Here is a 23,112-nt window from a genome sequence, read left to right on the forward strand (position 1 = left end):
AGACCTCAGTTCTGCAAGTGGCCTCCTAATAAGGAGCTCAGACTTTAGTGATGCCTTTTGAAATACGAGATATTTTTGAGATATTTTGAAACACAGCTGAAAAAAGTTGAAAATTATATTGCTAAAGTTAAAATAAACATCTATTTGGCCAAAATTCAATTATCTGTAACAATCCTAAGGGTCTGTTACTTACAGTCTTTTTATATACATATCTACGTATGTACACATACCTAATAGTTACCTGCATATGTGTTTGTGCATACAAAATATATAATACATACATAAAATTTGCTCAAGTTAAAAACGAAACAGTAGATGGTAACTGTGAACTTTTAATTGCCTACAGAAAGAGGCTAAAGCCAGTCTTTTGTTCCTAGAAAGCTCATCTTCAAATTCAAGGGAATAAAATTCAAAACACATCTAGAAGGATACTTCACATGCTGGTTAAGCAAGTATCTGTATTTTGTGAATATTTTGTTTTCCCTGTTCTTAACTCAGAGAGTTGTCTGCCCCTTGGTTTTGCTTTTCTGTATTTGGAAGGTTACAGGTGACTTGGAGCTTCAAAAAGATGCAGGCACAAAGCAACAAGTCAGCTGAAAACTGTTCCATTTAAATGCAGTACCGTCCCCAAGGCAATCTAGGAAGGGCCAGCAGGTGTCAGTCTTGAAAAGGATGTCATCTGGTGGCAGCATCCAAAAGAATGATGTACTAATAGGAAGACTGACATAAAACAGGTAAGTAGGCTGTAGAGTTTCCAAATATTGCTGCTACACATTCATCCTAAGTCGAGGGAAAGAAATACAAAAGGAAGGCTTCAGAGAATCCAGCTATGTGTTGTGTTTGTCTTCATTACACAAGTGCTGTATCTGGCAGCAGAGTGCTGCCAGTCAAAAATGTGGACAACCAGGACACGTCGTATTCCCTAAAACTTCAAGCAGTTACATTAAAAACATACACACATATATATATATTCCTTTAATAAAAACTTACCTATGTACAAATCTTTTGCTCTCTAAGTAGGCAAGTGCTGTGCTAAGCTGGTAAGCATAGAGTATCAGAGAGGCCAGATCCAAGCTGTATTTCCTCACTTGCAAAAATGATCTCAACTTTTTGCACAAACAAGGAAAAAAAAGGAAAGAGGTTAGGACAAAAAATAACAAATTTTAACAAGGCACATCTCAAATAGTAAAGTTTGCACAGAGTATCAGTGGGTATGCCTTCCCTTGACACTGGATGAGAAAAGAAAATCACTTGCCATGAAGAAATTTGTCCCTGGGTTATATTCATGAAGTTTTTTCTACATGGAAACTGTTAGCCAAACAAAAAAATATTTGTGCATTGCATGCAGGCTCCTTTTGAAGACTGAGAGCATATGCTGCTGTTCAGAGCAAGGCACTCCTGCACTTTTTATGCATTCTTCTCTTGAGAACTGACCATGGTTTTGGCCTAAATAATTTTAGAATGAAAGAGTACATGGACAATTTGAACACCAATTAGATCAGCATTGCTTTGGAAGCATTAATTTTTATCTATATTTCCTAAAACAACTGGATTGAGCTCAATTCAGAATTTTTGTAAGCTGTATTCCCTTACAAACTAAAACAAAGCTTTGAAGAGTGATCTGGGCACTGGAAAGGAAACCTGTAACTTTTGGGCAGGAAATTACTTCTCTAGTGCCATTTTTTTTTTTTTTTGTGGTGTGTTCTGTTTTGCTTTGTTTTCTTGGACAATGTATTGCAGCTTGACAATTACAATGACTATCTTACAGTGCAGTATGAAATACCACTTCAGCTCACATTTTCACAGATGGGGCTCAAAGCAAACAAAATCAATTCTAAAAACTGGGGTCTGGTTTTGTTCAAAGGATTCAACCAAGATATAATACTGAGGAAAATCATCTTATCTAAAATCTCTGCTGCAGAGGATGTACAAAAAAAAAGCTGTAAGAAATTCCATGTTTCAAGGGAAAATGCAGTATTACTCAGGAAGAATAAAATATAAACCACATCATTTCACTTCTAGAAGGTACGTTTGCAAATGCAGTTTAAATGATACCAGATTATCATCATCTCGACACAGGTCATGCTCTCACTCTGGAGCAGCAATTAAATTCTCTGAGAACTATGACTAAATCACTTTGCTATGAGCTGATGCAGTTCCCTCAGTAGAGGAGTTAGACCAAATTCTGACTCCCAGTCCATAATTCTACAGATAAGTATGATATCATATTGGAGGAGAGCGCCTTTGTGCTTAGAACCAAGAAGCCATTTTTTCAGCCTTGTAAAGATATCTGTGAGGTTAGAGTGAAGACCACAGCTGCACAAGGATTCTTCTCACCTCTCCAAGTGTACAGAGCTCCATGATTATCCAAACTGGGTTTTCTGTAATGACCCCAATGAGCTTCACGATGTGAGGATGATCAAACTGACGCATTGTTACTAAAAACAAAATAAACAAGTCGGGGTGTTACATAAACCCTTTTTAATTACAATAAAAAAGTTGGTAAAGAAGCATTTAGTGTATGACCAGAAAATATGTTCACATTTCTGCAGGACTGCAAGCAATAGTGTCTGGTCATTTAATGCTCTGCAGGCAGCATGAAGCACTGCCTGCTTTAGTGAGCTGCTGTGGAAGGTGCAAATCAAGTCAGGTTCTCTGATTCTTCTGCCCTGGTTAAGCATAAATTTAAGTAATGACCTATCAATCCAGTGCATGACCAATTAATCTGTGCATTTCTATTGGAAGAGGAGGAAGGAGAAAACTGTGTGTATAATTCAGGGTCTGGAAAAACTGCCTGTCAGTTTATGACACAGACAAAAATCCCATTTAATCACGATGTTCTCATCTCATTTTGTTTTCTGTGGATTTTTCAGTCTCAGCCGTGCATTCACAGTACATTTTATGCAGTAAGACACACAAAACAGAATCATCAAATGGCTTGGGGTGGAAGGAACCTTTAAAGATCCTCAAAGTCCAACTCCTCTGCAACAGGCAGGGACACCTGATCAGGGTTGCTCAAAGCCCCATCCAACCTGGCCTTGAACACTTCCAGTGATGGGGCATTCATAGTTTATCTGGGCAACCTGTTTCAGTGTCTCACCACCCTCAGAGTAAAAAATTTCTTCCTAGTGTCTCATTTAAATCCACCTTCTTTCAGTTTAAAATCACCAGCCCTCATTCTACCTCTACACCCCCAGATAAAGATTCTCTCTCCATCTTTCTTATAAGCTCCCTTTGAGTATTGAAATGCTGCAGTAAGGTCTGCCCGGAGCCTTCTCTTGACTAAACTACCCCATCTCTCTCAGCCTGTCCTCATATGGGAGTTGCTCCAGCCCCCTGATCATTTTTGTGGCCTTCCTCTGGATCTGCCTGAGCACACCCATGTCCTTCTTATGCTGGGGGCCCCAGAGCTGAACTCAGTACCCCAGGTGCAATTTCATGAGAGCAGAGGTGTGGAATGTCCACGCTCAACCTGCTGGCCACACTTCCCTTGATGCACCCATGACATCCTCCTCTGCCTCTGGACCCTAGTGGGAGTTCCAGCTTCAGGAGTTCCACAAAGCGTTGGGTCTGGGCACCTCTTTCAGTTCCTGGGGGCTCAGCTTGGGTGCAGGTGTCCACAAAGGGGAGTTTTATCATGTACATGTGGGTTACAGTCACAGCTCTGGAGCTGCAGCAGGTGGAAACCATTTTGTTTCACCAGGAAGCCACCTCTGTTCTGCTCCCTGAAGACAACAGCCCATGTTCCCCATCACTAGTGGTTCCCAGGGGTGCTAGGGTTGGCTGTGGTTGCTCCTGGCCCACCCCGGGTCCCCTTAGCCACTGGCCCAAGAGCTGCTGGCTCCTGGTAGGTCTCTGTTCCCCTCAGGTCCCCCTGAGCACAGAGCCCTTGGCCACCCATGGTGCCAGCACCAGAGCTGCTCCTGGCAGCGACCGATTTGGCACTCAACGGTTTGGTAGGTTAAATGGAACATCAGCCCTATGATTAACTTCTTCTCTTCCAACATAGGCATGACAAACATCCTTAATTTGATCTTGACAAATAGCCCTCATGTAATTTTGAATTAGTATCTCCTTTACATTTACAGTTTGTAGTGTCAACAGAAATACACAGTCATTATCTGACTGGAAAGGCTGCTTCAGTTTGTCTCAAATTAGGCAAGAATAAAACCTGCTATCTTTTGGCTTTTAGTTATCACCAGCTAAACCCAGGGGATGTTTCTGGGGTCCTGATGAGCTCTGAATTCTACTTCTGGACACTGGTACAGAGCAGCTGTATAACCAACACCTCTTGCACAAGCCCCAGGAAGAATCCTTGGACAACACTGTTCCTAAGACCTAACGTTACAATCGTTCAATAACATATTTTCCTGCAAAGAAATTTAGATAGTCAAACATAAGATAATGTGTTCTTTAAAATATTAATGTGTTATGAATAATAGAGAAAAAGATCAGTACAACAAACATCCCTATCAATGACATAGCTTAATGCATTAATAAAAAGGAATGAATAATGTGGTGAAATGTCAAACGGGCAATACCATCTGCTAAGATACTGCACAGAACTGAAGCTAGATTCCTAAATAATACCATTCTCCTCTTCCATTCTTAAGTAAAATGAATTTCAGAGTTGGAAGCTACTTGTGATACTTCCAAAAAGTATGCATTGCTAAACTACTTTATCTGAACCCAATGTTAGTATTAAAATCTTGCTAAATAGAGTGTACAATGCAAAGGAACTCCAGTTAGTTAGCTTTAGGGTTCTCTTGTGCTCATCTAATTCAGTGCAATATACAATATTTTACAGCATGGAAATGTTACATGTTTACAGCATGGAATTGATGTGAAAATCAAGCAGAAATACAGTTTTAATTATCAAAGCCCTAGAAAGGCAATTAACACAGTTTTATATCATATAGTCTTACCAGTTTTAAACATAAAATACTGCAATTTTGAGAAAGTACTTCCTAAAAATGAATTCAGTCCACGCTAGCTGACAAACTCACAAATTCAAAAAGGTAGTAGAGTTATTGCAGCATTTTACCATCCAGCTTCTAGAGGTGAGAGGAATGAACTCCCTGCAGAAAGGAGCAATTTACCAAAAGACCAGTGGAAGATCAATAAAAATCTCCCCAAAGCAGGCAGGTTGTACTTTAGCATATGCAAATGCATTAATAGAAAGACACTGCTACACAAAAGCTGACAGGAATCAAGAGATAGATTGTGCTTGTAAAAACGTTTTCTTTCACCTAATTTTTATTCTGAGGTATTTCTCCTTGCAAGAACCAGTATTAAATCTTTTCAGCATTGAAAACTCCACCACAAGCAAACAACTGAAACCTCAGAATATATTAACATTCCTAATATTAAAATATAAGGAAATAAATTTCTTAATTCAGTAAAATAACCAACTCTGTCTCTCCAGACATTGGATTTGGGTCCTTTGAAGAGTGCTCTTATAAACTAGGAGGCTGTATCTTCTGAGAGAGTTTGCAATCTGAATGCAAACAAGAGAAAGTTAACAGATGGGAAGGAGAATAAAAAAAAAAAAAAAAAAGAAATGGTAAAACTATTAAATCAAAATTGAAAAGCATTATTTATCTGTCTCCTTTGTTGGCACTTCCTAATCTGTCAAACTCAAAGCATAATAAAGAATGTTCAACGAGCAATTACATTCCACATTGTTAAGAGACAGCAGCCTACCTTTGCCTGCTAAGTTCTTACTATCAGCAATGGTATTTACTTTTACAACAGCTAGAAATGTAATGCAAAAAAAATAACAGTAATTTAAGAAAAATCTGACATCCAAAAATAAGAAGCCATTAACACAGTTTTTCTGAACAATTAAAAAAAATAAATCCTCGAACAGAGGAACAATGAATAAAATATTGTAACATCTGGCCACAACATAATAATTTATAAACCTTTATGAGGTTTATAGATACACAACAGCAGAGGATAACAGGCATAAATTAAGGCCTAAGTCTCACATCTTAATTTGCTCACAAACGTGAACAGCAGAGAAATCAGTAACTACAGCATCCTTACAGGAGTTTTCTGTTAGCATCCATCTCCACAAAGAGCCTTCCCCCACACAGGAAATGCACCATGTGGGGAATGCAGTACTTGTGGGCACTCATTTAGAAAACTGGCTTCTCTTTAATTCTGAATTTTCAAAACAGGTCTGCCCTAGACATAACATTTTTAGCAACTTTGTTGACAATGACAACCACCCAACCTTCTGAAGTAACACACTGAAAGAAGTGATGTGGTTTTTAAAAATTCATTCAGAAAAAAGAAGGAAACAGAGGATTGCATCTCTCATGCTCCAAAACTGGTCCTGAAGCCTTGAGGGAGTCAGACAGCACTGTTCCATTTAGAAAATCAGAGAACCTGCATTTGATGATATCCACGGGCAATGCAAGGATGCAAAGCAGTCCTGGCTCCTATTGCATGGGAGGAAAGGATCATGCTGTATGTTAATAAAATCACATTAGTAAAGAGGTTTCTTCCACACATGGCTGCAGTCTTTACAAGGACCATTCACAGAAGGTATTCCAAGAGAAGTATTTTAATACTCACAGGCTTCTTGTAAGAACTTTTCTCTAACGCTGTCTGAGGTGCAGTTTTTACAGGTTTTGATTGCAACAGCCATAGCTGGGTTCTCCTGAAAGACATCAGTGAGAAACAGCTGAAATACAGGACTTAGTTTTTGGTGGGCTGTAAAATCCTACCAAAAGTGCTTTAGAGAAAATGACTATTAACTAAAACATCTTTAATTAAGAAACGACGTTTTGAAAGCTTCAATGATGAAATATTCCTATAATGAAGACACTTCTTGTACAACACTTACACACAGCATGCCTAGGAAATACTGAATCCATGTGGTGCTCAGATGTCACTCACACAAGTTCTCAGTGGGCTGAAAGCAGCTGAAATGTTTTACAATTAAGCTTTTACAGTAGGTATAAGCCTGCCCAAGGCCTGGTACACCTACCTTCCAACCGGGCAACTGGGAGTTGTGCATTGCTTAATGGGAAGACTTCAAATGAACCTTTCTGAAAGGCTGTAATTTTATGTCCTCATGATTTATGTCCTCACGTGGTTTTTAAAGGCCAGTGAGAGCTGAAGATTCACACAGTTATGTTCTATGTCTGCTCATGCTTGTTCTATTTTAAATCTATTTTTAAAAACATCAGAATTAGAGTAATATTTATATTTTGCAGGCTTAAATATCAATTTTCTCAGTTACCTACAACGTATCTCTTCAAGTTGACTTTGCAGGAAAATACTGATTGAAACCTTTTCTCATACAGAAACATACCCATAAAGTGACCAAAACAACTGTGGTAATTTAAGATCATTTTATTCTCTTCTGCAATCTGATTCAATAATGAACACCAGATGACACCTCTGGAGGCCTGCCAGACACATCCCTCTCCTGCTATTACAGATGAAAGTTTTTGAAACATCTCATAAACAACATCAGCATCAAAAGGAAGAGTTTCAGTGCCCAAAACCAGCGAAGACTCCCCACATTTTGCAAAGTGAACACAAAAAAAGGCCTACTATCCAGGGTTTGCTCGTCTTTAAGGAGACACAACAGTGAGGATGTATCAGACTGGCAACAGTTTGTGTACTGACCAGCAAACACTATTTAAGTTATATTTTTGGATTAATCCCACAGTAAATCTACCTCTAAAGGCAGTCTTATTTGAATTGCTGACATCTGAGCAATAGGACCCTATATGTATACACACACTTCCCATTCAGTACCCTATAAATACAGGCTGGTTGTCATGTTTCAGGAGTGTGTAGCAGTAACCAGCATTTGAGAAGAGGTGGATGCTGCACAGTCACTAGGAGAAGAACTTTACAGCTGTAATGGATTTGTAAATGCCATTTTTCAGATTCAAATCTGAGCTAGCAGGAAAAGATGCCATCTTTTCATTTATTTTTTTTTTTTGACATATCCCCTACAGTTTTGCATGCAAGCTGAAAATATACATATAAGCATGGGAACACTATCATGCTATTGTCACTAATCTTGTATCTTTCATAATACACCTTCTAAGAGTGTAAGCTACACTCTGCATCCAAATTTAATTATAACAGCATTCTGTTTTCCCTTCCCATATTCAAGCATCTTCAACATAGTAAAATTTATATTAATGAAAGTAATCAGCAGGTTTCCATTGAAAAAACTCATACTAGACACAGGGTGACTAAATAAAATCTATTTTCTGTTTCAAGAAGTGAAACAGCACAGAAGTGAGATCAGGTTAACCTGACACAGTTGGCAGCTTCTGCACTGAATGCTGCACCTACCCTCAAGTCAGGCAAACACCCATAATATACCATTTGGTGTGGTCCTGAGTAATCTACTGGGTTCTTTTGATTCCTTTCCTGATCTATAAAAAAATGGGGATATAGGAGCAGAAAAACTACTCTGCAGCTAGTTTTCCACTTCTCTGGAACATGGGAAAAATTCTCTATATGCTGATTATTCTGACAAATACATCACAAACTCAACTTTCCTTTGTCCTGAAGACTCAGACCAAAGCACCAAAGGAATACATTTCTTGTTCATCTCGTTTTTCAGCTGGAAAGGTTTTTTGTGTATTTTTGTTGCAGAAGTGAGGCTTACCGGACTCATGTAAACTCCCTGGTGTACATCTCCAAACTGTCCTTCACCAATGCAGCGCCCCAGCTCAATTCTCTCCCTCTGAATTTCATAATCTCTGGCTATAAGAATATAACGCACTTAAAATGTTAAATTTCTGATAAAGGGCAAAGAAACAATCCACAAGATAAGAAACTCCAAGTCAGTCACTCAAATGTCTCACATATGAATAACTAAGATTAAGATTTGCTGCACACCAACCTATACAAATGCTGTAGACACACAGTGGAAACCTCTTAAACTAATGGTTGAACCAAAGCAATGAAAAAGGAAATGTGAAATCTAACTTGCTAAATTAATTACTATGCATTTTTTATTTCAATGCAATAGACAAAATCGAATCCTTCTTAATTATAGCTAGCAAAGGACCAAATACACCAATAGCCTAGGGCAATACTGATGATATTAAATACAGACTTAACACACATCCATCCCTCTAGATGTTTAAGAGAACTCCACTATGTGGTGTTTTAGATCTTGGAACCATCAAATGAGCCCAGAGAATTTTTAAAGAGGTAACTGCAAGAAAAAATAACAGAAACAAGAGCATGGCAAATAAAGTGAAAGAACAAAATTTTAAGTGCACTACACCTCTAATTAAAGGAAAATTGCTATGTTTTGTGGACTTATGCAATTTTGTTAACTTTGAGGTTTAAGAGACTGAGAATGTTACTGATAAAAATGGCTCAGTGCTTCAGCAAAACATTCAATCAATTGCAACTGAATTGCTTCATTTGCAATTTAATTTCTAGCAGACATGGAAGAATACTTCAGGAGTAGCAGAAAAGCACATACAGTATATGTTTTCACCTCTACTTTTATTATTCCGAGACAGAAAGTATAACCAACTAGTTTAGGACTTCATGACTGATGATTTTGACTTCATTAACACTAAAAAAATAACATCATCTGGAGCTGGATAACAAAGCAATAAATGTCTTTGTTATTTCTTTTTTTTAAGTACTGCATTTTCCTCTTTAAAATCCCGAAGCTAACTGGTTTAACTATAAAGAAATAATGTTTATTAAATGAAAGTGAATAGTAAACTTAAAAATTCCACATCATTCCAAATTGCAAGCACACAGGGATGGGTAAAGGGTCTCCTGTTACCTTCATCTATTCCATAGCTTTCTGCAGTGCAATTAAGAGAAAAATCAAATGCTTACTTAGAGCTTCTTAAAATCAAGACAAGGACAAACATTTTTAAACACTTTTTTTGAAATGAATATACTGATGCAATTTTAAGTTTACATTAGCAGAAGTCACAGGTCTGTTCTTGTGATCTTTACTGACTCAGTCCTTCGAGAGCTGAACACTTGAGCTGACTTCAATCCACCAAAACACTTCAGGAAGTTCACTTCAACAGCCCATCTCAGGGGCTTTGAATTGAAGGCATACTTAAGTATTCAGCATCATTCAGGGCTGGGCCCACAAGTACTTATTTCCATGAGAATTTAAATGAAAAGATGAAAAAAAAAAAAAAAATCACATAAAGTTATTATGTTAACAAAAAATAAAGGATATAATTTATCACAGTACTTTTTGATCTTGCAATTATTTTAGTAGCATCACGTAGTGACTTACTGCAAGACATTCAAAACACATTGTTTATTTCTGGAAAACATATATTTTTGCTTTTCAAGTATTTATGTTCAAATATATATGTTTTTCAAAACATATATTCTTGCTTTTCAAATATTTTCCACAGTAGTGGAAACTATCTTGTAAACTCTTAAGTGATTATGAAACATTCCTGCCAGATGGTAAACTCTAGAAATCCTTATTTATGTCATGGTTCTTCAACAGAACGTGGTACCAGCTTAGCACCACCCTCCCCCCTTACACTAACCAAACCAAACATTTTTGTAGGTCTGTGTATCAATGGATTGTCTACTTCTAGAGGAATCCTTGGTTGCCACACTGCAACTGTAATTTCGCAGACACAAGTTTTAAAATCAGAAAACTAGACTTTCATGTTACATATCAGCCTTGACAGTTCAAGGTTATACTATAATTCAAATATCCCACAAGACAAAAACCTTGTGGTGGCTAGTGAATCATCATTTTTTACTTCAAAGATGAAGATTCAGAAGAACTTTTTATTTTTGTTCCTCAAGTCTTTCATCTTTAACAAAATTGCATGTGGTACAAACAACCTTCCTCTAGCATGGAATTTGAGAGCAGCAAGTCTGTCAGAGCAAGGGTGAGACACATTTACACAGCAATACACAGAAGCTTCCAGATTGCTTGCTCTTATCACAGAAATCTCATCTGTTCTGTAAGTGTTGCGTTCGGCATCACAATAAAAAAAAATGCACATTCTGAGACATAAAAGGAATTTCACTTTGCAGTCACTGACAGCAGCAAAACAGAATTTGGTTTTATTTGCCTCAAAACCTGAACTTGAAAAACACTCAATCTATTGAATCTGTGAGTTTTCCAAACATCATAAAGAGTATTTTCTTTGTACACATAATACTTAAGACTGAAATTCAAGATTCAGTCCCTGCTAAACCAAAGAAGCTTTTGGATAGAAAAGTTCCTGAGTTAATGACCATACTTACTTGATGGCATTGTGTAAGTATCTTCTTCATCTATAATCTCTGCATAGTCATCTGTCTCTGTAAAGGGAGGAATTGAAGAGTTTCGGGGAAAGCAGATGAAAACAATTCTCCAGAACAGTTCTCCAATTTATCAAGGCTGTTATGTCACAACCCCCAACCTCAACACTGCTGGGACACGTTTACAATAGCATGAATAAAACTTGCTCATGCATAATTTATGGGTATGATAATCTCCTCAGTGCCAATTATTCTACGTCACATAGATGCATTCAACAAGGAATAAAAGGAAGATTCATTTGTGTTCAAAAAAGTTCAAGTTCCATAATTTAAACCCATCTAAACACTTGACTGAAAAAGAAGATCTTTTTAGCAGCAAATTCCACTGCAGTAAGGAGAAAACATTATTAACTGGTTAAATTGCTTTACCTTCAAAAAAGTGTGACTAAGAGTTTGCTAGGGTTTTTTTTAATGTCAAACAGGTAGAACAGACAAGGAAGATGTTCCAGGGCAGCATCTAGTGTCACTGTGATAAAGTGGGTTACTTTTCAAGAGTCTTCTAGAGCTTAAAGATCTTTTAAGTCACTCTTCTTAAGCCTTACACCCTTTTTTTTTTTTTTGCATTAGTCCCAGTTTTCCTTGTTTAGTGTAAACTCACCAGCAGTTTTGCTGTTAAGAATCAACATCTCATGGACAGTCTTTGAAAACAACCAGTTCTCAAAATTTTCAGAAACATGACAGTGTATTTCTTTTCCAGTTTAAAACTTAGAACTTTTATATCATCTGTTCTCAAAATGGTTTCCATGTTGTCAAGTCTTATCATAAGGTTCCCCTCTGACTCTAGAGAACTTCCAGGGTGAGCAGGTTGCTCCCTAACAGTCAGATAAATTCCTCCAGGGGTTACAAAATCCATCCACAACAGTGGGATAACTTTTAACTTCAACACTCTTAAATTGACCAACTTTAAATGCATACAGAGGCTCTAAAAACTGAGTAATTTCAAATCCAGTATGCAGTTTTCATGGTTGCTTTCAGGTGATCACATATTAGGCCCCCTCTAAAAGGCATGATTTAATCCCCCTTTTTCCCCATCTGCCCTGGAGCATACACATCCCCCTACAGCTCCCTGGCACCATTTCTAGAGGTAATGGTTTCTGAATGGCAAACGGGACAAAGCCACAGTGAGACTGGAAGGAAGGATGGGATGATCCCTTTTGGCAGCAGCCCTCTGCTCAAGCAGCTTAAGCCAACTCTGAAACCAGAGCAAAGCTCCTAAATATTATACACATACATAAACAAGAGGCTTAATTTTCAGACAAACTGAATATTTAACAATTAAGAAACTAAAGGTTGCCTAGAACCTTTGAAGTTCAACACGCTTCAGTGAGTAAATGTAGCTTTACAATTCAAACTTCATAATGTTTGTATACAATTGAAGTTATTTTTATTTTTAACTCCTGTAGGAATACACCATGTCTTGTAAAAAAAAATATCAGGAAACTCTATGGCATTTAGATTTTCCTAGGAAATTCTATTTAGGACACAGCAGAACAGAGTCACCTACTGAAAATTCAATTAGTCATAAAGACAGTGCACAATTCTAATCAGGCAGCATACTCCAGAGGCACTAATCTCTCAGTATCTTTTGTCCTCCCTACTTTATAAACTAATTCTTTTGTAGAAAATAAGCCCTGGTTTGATCTAAAAAATAAGCCTCTGTTAGAAATCATTAGTGTGACACCAAGGTGACAGGGTAAACCGCTCTGCTTCCCAGTGATATTGGGGTAAGATGCTTTTAAGTGTGGTGTATATATAAAGCTAGTATTCGAGGATACCAGAAAGTTCCCAATCCATGTAAAAAAATGGACTGAATAAAAGATGTTATAGACATATTTGAGACAAATTTTAAAAGTGTGGAAACTAGAACTGGTCTGTAAAAAATCAAAACAGTTCTTGCACTAGATTATGGAACAGAGCTCACAAAAAAAGGTGACAAATGGCTTGGCTTGTTCATCTCTCTATTATAAATGTATGAAGCTAATTCATAATTAAAAGCATTATCAGAACACTTCACATGGTCTTGAACTGTCCTGAAACTAAAATGGTCTTTAGTAGCCAATCCAAATGAATTAAATGTAGGCAATTAACTAAACAAATACTTCTTGTTACATACTTGACACTCTGGAGATTAATATATAATAAGAATTCAGAAAATAATTCCTATTCAATGTCTGGCATTGTTTCTGGGAATTAGATGAAAATTCAATCAAGGCATTAGCACTGATACGCTCAAAGTGTTCTGCAGGAAAGCTTAACTGACCTCCCTCACATGCAGCCTTGACCACACAAGAGTCATATGCACTGAGACTCTTGCCAAGTCTGCCAAGAGATAATCCAAATCCTACGTGGAGTCTAAACAAAACTCAGCCTTGCAAGGCTCTCCAGACTGCTCTACACAGAATGTGTTAGTAGCAGTCTCAAGAGCTAAACACTCAAAACAAATCAGCAATTCCAGTTGTTGTTCTATCTTCCAAGGCCCTTGGTAAGTCTAGAAACACTTAGATTTAAAAACAGGATTCATTACTGCTGCTCTCTTGCACATTTTAAAACCAGCACTGAACCTTTTCACTTGTTGGGTGACCCCCAAATTCCTCTAGATGGAAAAACAACTAGGTCACTTTTGGACTAAGGTTGTGTTGGTGGTACAGGTGAGTGAGCCAATTTGAGCTTTACTAAATCTGCATGCATTTATTAAACAGTAGAAAAAAACTACTCTAGGACATGAAATCCATACTAGCTAATCCATGACCATAACCATCTCTTTGAAATTTCCCTTTTCATGGTTTTTTTTTTTTCCCCCCCATTCATCAGAGCCCGTAATTTATAACAGAAAATAAGCACCAATAAAAGGTTGAGTTAGTATCTGAAATACAATTTCTGAATTTATGATAGAAAAAAAAATATATCCTTTCCATTTTTAATGTTTAAAAAAAGAAAGAAAGAAAAATGGGGTAGTAGACTCTTTTGATTTATATCTGAAGGACAGAAAGCTGATGAGAAGTTATGCACCCTCTTTACTGAGAAGAAAGCCACAAGGTGTTATCTCTATTTCTTCTTATCTCCTTTCTTTGCATACTGCTTTTTATGCCCTTTTAGTTCCTCCTACTTTTAACACTATTAATAGTAGCAGTTTGATTTTCTTCCAACATCAGAATCCTTTAGAATAACAGTTAAAAATCTTCAAAAAGAAAAAAAATATATCCAAACACCAGTGTGTTTTCAGAAGACACAAATTAGTATTTTCTAGAAAAAAAAAGACTTATAAAGTCCAGGAAAGTTACGTGTTTTATAATGAGTTTTAAAGCTTTCAAGAAAAACATTAACACCTGGTCTTTAAAATCAGTAGCTGAAATGTGATTAATATTTCATGTAGTCAATCTACATCAATTTATCTTGTACAGGTTCTTTTTCTGCAAGGAGCTGTAGTGGACTACAGAGCACTTTGATGCTACCAGGCCTTTAAAGCATGGCTTATCAGACTCATTTCTCATGTGTTACATCCATTGATCTCACTCCCTCCCCAAAGCCAATTCTGTGATACACCCACTTCAAACAGACACTCCTGTAGACCTATAAACCTTCTCTGCATCATGCCAGCACTGTCATTGCAAACACATGCAATACCACAGCCTTGCATTGTTTGAAATGGTTTTTCCAATTCCACTTTAGCAGAAAGCGTTAGTTGCACGGTACAATACAGTATTTGTTGGCTGATGTCCAAAGCAGACTGCTTTTTACTACTAAAATCTGTATGAAATTTATTACTGAAATGTGCATTAAGTGGTATATGGATATAAGAGTTGCATATTGCACGTTAGTAACACAGACTAGAAAACATATTACCGTCCCCACTAATTTCATCTGCAGATCCAGGTGGCATGCAAGGAAAGAGAAAAACAGAGGGGGAGAGAGAAGGGACAGAGAAGGGGGAGGGGAAAATACACTATTAAATTCATGAGTAATCCAAAAGTATTCAGACTGCAGTTACATTATACACCTGACTCAAGAGAAACCAGAAAAGTAGCAGAATTTAAGACTTCTCACCTAAAACCCAAGGGACAAAGGTACATTCTAAGAAGCTTGTATGATTAAACAGAGTTAATGAATTTCAAACATATATTTACACCAAAATTAAATTTGGGAGTGGAACTATTTTAATGCAGTTGAGAAACGCCAATTTCTGGTTTAAGTCAATACTTCACTGCAAGATAGATCCCCTATGGCTAGACAAGTCAGCCCAGTTTGACTTTCCACACACGCTTATGACTTTGGGTAACTAGAGCTGGTGTTCACCCTTTCCAAGGAAATTCAATCCTGTGCTATCATGAAGACATGAGTAAGAAATGGAACCATCTAAACAGTAATCATACAGAGCACATTGCAATTATACAAAGCTAAAATTTAAATGAATGGCAAACAGAGCAGCTCTACTGGGAAGCTGTTCAAATGAGCACCATATTCCACATTTATGGCAGCAGCCCTATTCCACACCAATACTCACAGCACAAGCTAATGCACTTTAGACATTATTTATATACGAAAGGAAAATGAGCATTAATGTTGTAAAGTAATGCATGTATTACTCCAATCCTTCTTACCCCTAACAAAGCCAAACTGGCCCAGACCAAACGCTGAACCAGCACGCAGCCAAAAGCATCGCTGTATTCAAGGTTTAATTTAAAGTGGTCTGAGCTGATGCTTATTGTTGCTACTCCATTTCATTCACAGGCATGCTGTATCAGGGGTCCAAGAATGAAGTGAAAATAGAGTAACCAAAACCCCTGCGGGTATACAGGGGCTGCATACATTCATTTAATTCATACAAATGAAATTAAGAATACGTTTGTCGTTGTAAAATATGATGCTTAAAATGAAGTCCCCCACAAAAACGGGGACCAGCAAGTTTGTGACACCACATGAAAATCCAATTCAACAGGAGGAAAGAGGGAGCAGAAATTTAATGAAAGTATTCTTGGAACTCTGTTTAGCTGAGGCTAAAGTAGTAAAAAACCAGTGACTGCGTTAGTATGTTCAGCTTTGGGGTTAACAAGGCAGCCCTAGGCAAAGAGCAGTGCAGTACCCTTAGGCGGCGGCTCATGGGAACAGAAGACGAAAGGGAGAAAGCGTCTAGCTTTCTTTACTTTATGCTGACAGTGATTGACTCCTTTACAAAGAGGCAAGAAAAGGAAAGAGAAAAAACAGAAAAAAATTATTTGGAAATAAAAGAAAAGAGACCGGAGAGAACATCTACAAGGAACGAACACAGAAGTCAAAGTTCACATTACAATTCTGTATACGCGACTGAAGCAGTGAACGTTGTTCAAACTCTAACGCGTATTTGGTGTTCTCCTTCAGGTGTGTTCCTACAGCAAAGTTATTCCCATTTCCATTTTTAAAAGTCAGACTAGAATCCATTAAAAAGTCAGCTTTTGCAGCTAGAGATACCATCCATTGACAACACAAAGAACATTGTCTGTCCCAGAAGCGTAACCCACTTTTGCAAGTTCTACTGGGCAGTGCTAGAACTGAATTCTGACTGAAGTGGCAATCACCAGACTTAGAGAGGGACATATTGACTTTCTGAAGCTTTAAAAAGAACTTAACACAAAACAAGTGTTTCACATTGCAGTGTTACATAGAACAAGGAAAAACACAGTTTCTCTGTCCCTCTGAAATACAACAGTGACATATTTTTTGATCTGAAATGTGCCACCGGAGTTTTGTCCCCCGTGCAGACCCGTCTTGCCAACTGATTTTCTAACTGAGGATCTCTGGGCAAACGCCACATGGCACTGTCCTCACTGCCCCCTTTTCTAGTCACTCCAATGCATTTAATTAGCCCTACCAGGAGGAGAGAGATTTTTGAGTAGAAGACACAAAGGAGCCACAACTGATTTCACAAGGTGAGAAAGAAGGACACAAGATGATTCTAAGAACCTGAAGATAGCTGCTCCTTAAATTTCTCTTGTAATCTGCTTGCTCCTCTCTCCCTTCCTCTTTCCCCTCTCTCAGGAAATGTGAGAAGTGGTTTAAAAAGCCATTCAGCTAAAAACCTGCATCTTGTTGATGGTAGTCCTTCACAGTCAAAACTCAAAAGCAGGGTCAAGCCACCTTGAGTTACACAGGCTGGAGGTAGAGGTGTTAGAAGGGAAGCCCTGCACCACAGGAGCCACATGCTGGCACATACAAGTCAGTGGTGGAGGGAGTGAAGGAAGGGTGGAAGAGATGTACCTTTGGATAAAAATAATTTCACATTTTTTTCATAGATCCTGGAAACCTAAGAACCACCAAAGCAGCTGTACTTACATTGCTTGTCAAATTTTACTCATACAAATCTGATAGGTAACACATCACTATGTACAACCCATTCTTTGCTAAAATGGCAATTTTAATCCAAAATTGAAATAAGTGGGTGAGATTTATCTTTGTATCCCTACCAACAGAAAAGTACTGGGGTGATTAAACAGAGATCATTCATCAGCTATGAAAATGTACATGCCATTGAAAATGGCAGAACATTAATCAAATTCAGTGCTAAAATCTACAAGAGGTACAAGAAGAGGGCAAAATTAAGTTAGTGTATCAGTATTTCCATGTATACCACATTACTGCAATCCTAAGGACTTACCTTCCTAACATCTCAGAGTACAATTTTCAGTGCTATCATCCTAACACCAAAACCAGAGGCAACATTCATAAAAAGCTTCAGACATAGTATGAAAGAAATGAAAACAATACTACAGCTATTTTAGGAGACCACTGAAAAGGAACTGAAATGAGAATAAAGGAATCCGACACCCCGTACTGGAACAGGAGACCAGGTATACAGTCACTGGAAACAATGCAAGCTGTCTACAAGGGAAGAGATGTTTCTACTCTTGACCTGTCTCTGCTCAGGCTACAGAGCTAATTTAAGTCTTAAGTGCTGAAATGCTGTCCACTCTTACACAGATCCATGGGCAGCAGAAGCTGCCTGAAACCTGAGCAACCTCTTTCCCATGAAGAGCACAGTGAAATGACTAAATGACAAAGGTGGTTTTAACTCACCATGCACATGTCCTGATGCCCTGTGATATACTCTGCAACTCACCTTCTGCTTTTCAAACTTTGTCTTTATGATTTATTGTCTCAAGTCTGTTCAAGTATTCTGCCAAACTAAATAGAAGATGAGCAGACCTGTCATAAACTTACCAGATCTTCAAGTCTAGCTACAAAAACAAAGTTTATTTAGGTAACTCTCTTTTTTTTTTTTCAGGAGCTCAGAGAGTACCTACTTGAAACAAGCACAACTAAGGATTTCCACCATTCCACTGTCTTCCAGCCAGGATATCACTGACATCTACCTAAATGCCCAAAGAGCTTTGAAATACCGCTGAAGACTTCACTGGACTTCTTGTTTTATTTGGTTCCTCCTCTGAATGCTAAGTATTCACTAAAATTGTTGTGTATAAAAAGAAAAATCACTTGCTATGCAACAGACTGTGTTAGAGAACAAGTGACCAGGTTAGAGGACAGTTACTACTAAAGCTCCTTGTTAGGACTGTATGATTAGATAACCAACACTGGAAGGCTGAAACTCATTATTTCCCATTCTATTTCAGCTGTACATCACTGAACTGTTTTAAGGAAGAATCCTGAAAAAAAAGTCTGTATAAGGAAAAAAATCTAACTCTTCTACCAGTGACAGGGACTGAAGAAATCAAGGCAGTAGCTTCCTAGGCACTGATATGGAGGAAATCTGTTTAGGCTGCCTCTACACTTCATTCTGGTCTTGGACATGATAAGAAGCACTTTAGTCAGTCTAAAACGTAAAAAGCTAACAACACCAGTCAATTCAACTGTCACTGAAAGTATTGTAACCAAGTAGCTTCCTAGGCACCGATATGGAGGAAATCTGTTTAGGCTGTCTCTACACTTCCTTCTGGTCTTGGACATGGTAAGAAGCACTTTAGTCAATCTAAAATGTAAAAAGCTAACAACACCAGTCTCTTCAACTGTCACTGAAAGTATTGTAACCTATTAATATCAAGGGTATTTTAAACTATTATCTTATTAATCAGAATAGCTGTGTGAGTTAAGAAGCAAGTAACTTTCTTTGTGAACTTGGGAGACTAATGACTTCCTCAAGGTTTGCAAAATTAATCTGCAATAAACCTTAGGCTTGAACGTCTCCCAGTCCTGTGACCATGTGGCACAGCTCCAGCTCTACAGAGCCTTTATACCCCTATAATTATTTATGTAATTACATAATTACTACATGCTAAGACTTTGGGTTTCTCTTCTGTTAGTTTATGTTAGTCTGATGCATACTGCTTATGTCAGTAGTTCAGAAGAAGTGAGCTGCAGAGTCTGATGTAATTGAACGAGCAGACACAGTCATGAGCACTCAAGATATACTTTTTCTTCTTAAAAATTTACTTGCACTTTTCAGCATTGCCTTTTTGGAGGGATTTGATAAAATGAATATGAAAAAGCCCACAACTTTACAAACTCAAGCAAAGAACACCTTTTTCCCCTATCAACTCACCCAAATGGAATTAGGACATACAAGTCCTACACAAGAAACTCTTTCAGAGCTGAGCACAGGGCAGACCTTCATTTTGGGCACAGGAAACACACACTGTGCTGTGTCAGCAGAAACAATCCAATCACATCTTCTCTTTCCATCCTTGGTCACAGCTCTGCTTGTGATTAGACCTCATCATTATGATAATGTATGTGATTAGCCCACATACATTCAGACCCTTTGGTATGCTCCTACCTCCTTCACTAAGAACACTTTTCATTGCTATGGCACTGAAGTAAGGTGAATATATTTAGTGTTTTTTTTCTCTCCTGTTTGTTGCGTTTTGACATTTGGCCCTTGCTATATTTCAGTTTGTCCTAGGTAACTTACTGGAAATCTCTCTCACAGATGAACTATACCACATAATTTTTTTCTGCACGCTAAAATATCTCACTTCAATCACGCTTATCATTCAAGAGATGTTTTTTTTTCACTCAAATTGAAATCTTTGTTAAGTGATATAACTAAATTGGCAACTACTTCCAACTCACAGTCTGCTCATCAGAAGAACGCTCATGTCACTTCACTGCCATGATCAGAAGTTAACCACAGTAAGTGAGTTAAGTATGATGATATTATACTATAAATCTGTGATTCTAAGGCAGAACCTGGAAACTTGTCAAGAAGCCCTTCTTCCAGGATGCTAAAGTCCTTCAGCACCTATAAGAAAGCTCCCTCCAAAAGACACAATTTCTCCTTTGCCTATTACTGGATGTATCTAAACCATGAGGTGTGCTTGTAATTTCTTACAGAGTCTCTGTAAGCAAACTAATTTCCTTTTTTCCCCCCCCTCTATTCAGAGGCAATGGCACAGCAGCACTATTAGAAACTTGTACCATTATTACCATGCACTTACAGCTACACCTCTTTTCACTTTTAAATGCAACCTGTGTTAGTGACAACAGCCACACCAGCTAGTGAACAAGATGACAAATTTCTATTAAAGGCATGTGTCCTGGCATTTGTTACTGAGATGACTTGAACAGTCTGTCTTAACATCTGAAACTGGGACTATGTTTTTGAATACTGTTCATTTTCCATCACCAAGTAAGCACATACTAAAGCTGCAAACTCTGCACCCGCTTTGAACCAAGCAGGTCCTAAAAATTCCCTCCAGACATATGTCCTGTGCTGGGTCCTGCAGAACTTCTTCCTTATTGTCATCTTTCCAGTTATAGCTCCCTTCCCAAAACCATGTTATTTTTTCAGCAGTACCTGAATACCCACATGTCAAGAGCTACTAGTTAGAATCACAGAATCGTTTAAGTTGGAAAAGACCTTTAACATCATCAAATCCAACTGTACACCTAACACTGCCAAGAACCCAGCACTGCCAAGGCATGTTCAATACTCTGCTTGTTCAATACTCACTGAAGCAAGTGGGTCTGAAAGGTCCTATTCTGCAGCACTGCATGTGAAGTAATGTTTGAGCTACTACTAGAAAAATTTATGTCCATGGAACTCTCTCGTGCAAAGGAGCCACAGCCACTAGCCAAGGGATGCAGAAGTGTATTTATTCTTCCCAGTCATATTTATATAAGCGAGGATGGGGCAGGAGAAATCAAAGAACTCTCTGTCAGAAAGAATTTATGTAAAAAGGGAGCAAGCAAACTACGGCTTTATTTATTTGATTTTATGAAGAACTTTTTATAATATATAATTGGCTACGTAAATTATTATTTTTGGAAATATGTGTATCAGGAAATACACATATCACCTTACTAAGGCTAATGTTTGCTATTTCAAAACAAGCTGCTGGTCAAAGTCAGTTCCTGGAGACTAGAGCAGGTCATTTTAATAAGGTGACTCCAAGCAAACCAGCAGGAAATGTAGCCAGTAAAATTACAGTAACCTGGTACACTGCTTCTTAAAAATTTGATGTGCTCTTTGCACAGAGCAAATCATTTAGCCTTACTGCTTCCTGAGTGTATACTCTCAGCCAAGCAAAATAATTCCTTTTTAATGTAAGACAGAAGTAAAGGGCAAAGGAGATAAAAGGTGGAACTACCTACCACTAAAACAGTCATTGCTTCTGGTCAATCACAGTCACTTAAACCAAAACATCAGCTGTCTAACAAAGAAATCTAAAATCCAGCTAATTTAATTTGGCTTCTGATTTATATTTATTTATAATCCTACACACATGCAAATGTAGAATTTGAGGGACAGAATTATTACTGTGCTCTTAAAAATGGGGGAAATCTGGCAGGCATCTTACTTGCACACAGTGAAAGACAGTGCCCACTGCAAGGAACATGTAATCTGAAGAAGCAAGGCAGACAAATAACACCAGAAGAAACAGAAACAGAAGCATGCAGTAGGAGGTGTGTGGTGAAACCTGGTTCAGTGACACAAAGCCGTCAGAAAACACTTCTTGGCACCCAGGTCCAGCAATCTGCTGCTTTGGATTCCTGAAACCAACTTCACCCTTCACTAGTTTGAAAAGGCCTTTATTTAGAGCAAAAAAAAAAAAAAAGGGGGATTTAAAAACTTTCTATCTTTGTATGTTTTGGAATATTGAAACAAACTTGGGATGAAAAGTTTGCATTTCACTAGACCAGAAATATTTCAGAGTAGGTTAATAAATATTTCAAAAAGAAAGACAAGGTGTCTTTCATTAACAGGCTCATTTTTAAACCTACAAAACTTCAAATACTGATTTTAGACCACCAAATCATATTTCACACATCCTTCTAGCTGTTGCTTGTTTCCCCAGACTGTGGTAGGGAATTCTGTGAAACTTTTCCTTAGAACTAAGGGTGCTGATACTACAAATATGTCTCCCTGCTTAAATTTCCTGCCAAAGGTCCATCTCAGAATTTTGCTATCCAGCTCTTGCATCGGGAGAGGTCTAAAAAAAGAGGAACCAGCCCACTGAAAACAAACTGCAGAGCTAATTTATGATTTAAACCATCAAGGGCGTGACAGATGTTACAGCTGTCGGTGAGTTATAAAAGGTTGTCTTATTTGAAGCCCTTAGCTCCGAGTCATTTAAATGTCACCAGAGAAAAGCTCTTATTTTGCAAACCAAGATAGCATCACCCACAGCTGGCTCTGCACTGGATGCTGTCAGCTGTCAGACTCTGCTGTCCTGGAAGCCCTGGGTTAACCGAACATTCTGTACATCTGTTCCATACTGATGGATCAGTTACATGTGACAACAGCAGTGACACTTCTCCGCATCTACATGAAGTATTACTTCATTTATAACAAGCTGATTCCTTTGGGGACTCAGAGATTCT

The 23,112-nt window shown here is 38.0% G+C and overlaps 1 protein-coding gene across 1 annotated transcript in view; it reads right to left on the bottom strand.

Annotated features, from left to right (window-relative positions):
* Window positions 1-986: 986 nt before the first annotated feature.
* Window positions 987-23,112, bottom strand: part of LOC103782464 (focal adhesion kinase 1) — an 80,007-nt gene continuing 57,881 nt past the window's right edge. The window contains exons 13-20 of the mRNA XM_008950235.1: window positions 16,385-16,465; window positions 15,148-15,165; window positions 11,248-11,304; window positions 9,794-9,814; window positions 8,648-8,745; window positions 6,583-6,667; window positions 2,338-2,438; window positions 987-1,106 (exon numbers count right to left, since the gene is read on the bottom strand). Coding sequence (XP_008948483.1) covers window positions 987-1,106; window positions 2,338-2,438; window positions 6,583-6,667; window positions 8,648-8,745; window positions 9,794-9,814; window positions 11,248-11,304; window positions 15,148-15,165; window positions 16,385-16,465 — 581 coding nt within the window. The remainder of the gene's footprint in view (window positions 1,107-2,337; window positions 2,439-6,582; window positions 6,668-8,647; window positions 8,746-9,793; window positions 9,815-11,247; window positions 11,305-15,147; window positions 15,166-16,384; window positions 16,466-23,112) is intronic.

This window comes from Merops nubicus, unplaced genomic scaffold (assembly GCF_000691845.1).
Source record: "Merops nubicus isolate BGI_N331 unplaced genomic scaffold, ASM69184v1 scaffold4052, whole genome shotgun sequence".
NCBI lineage: Eukaryota > Metazoa > Chordata > Aves > Coraciiformes > Meropidae > Merops > Merops nubicus.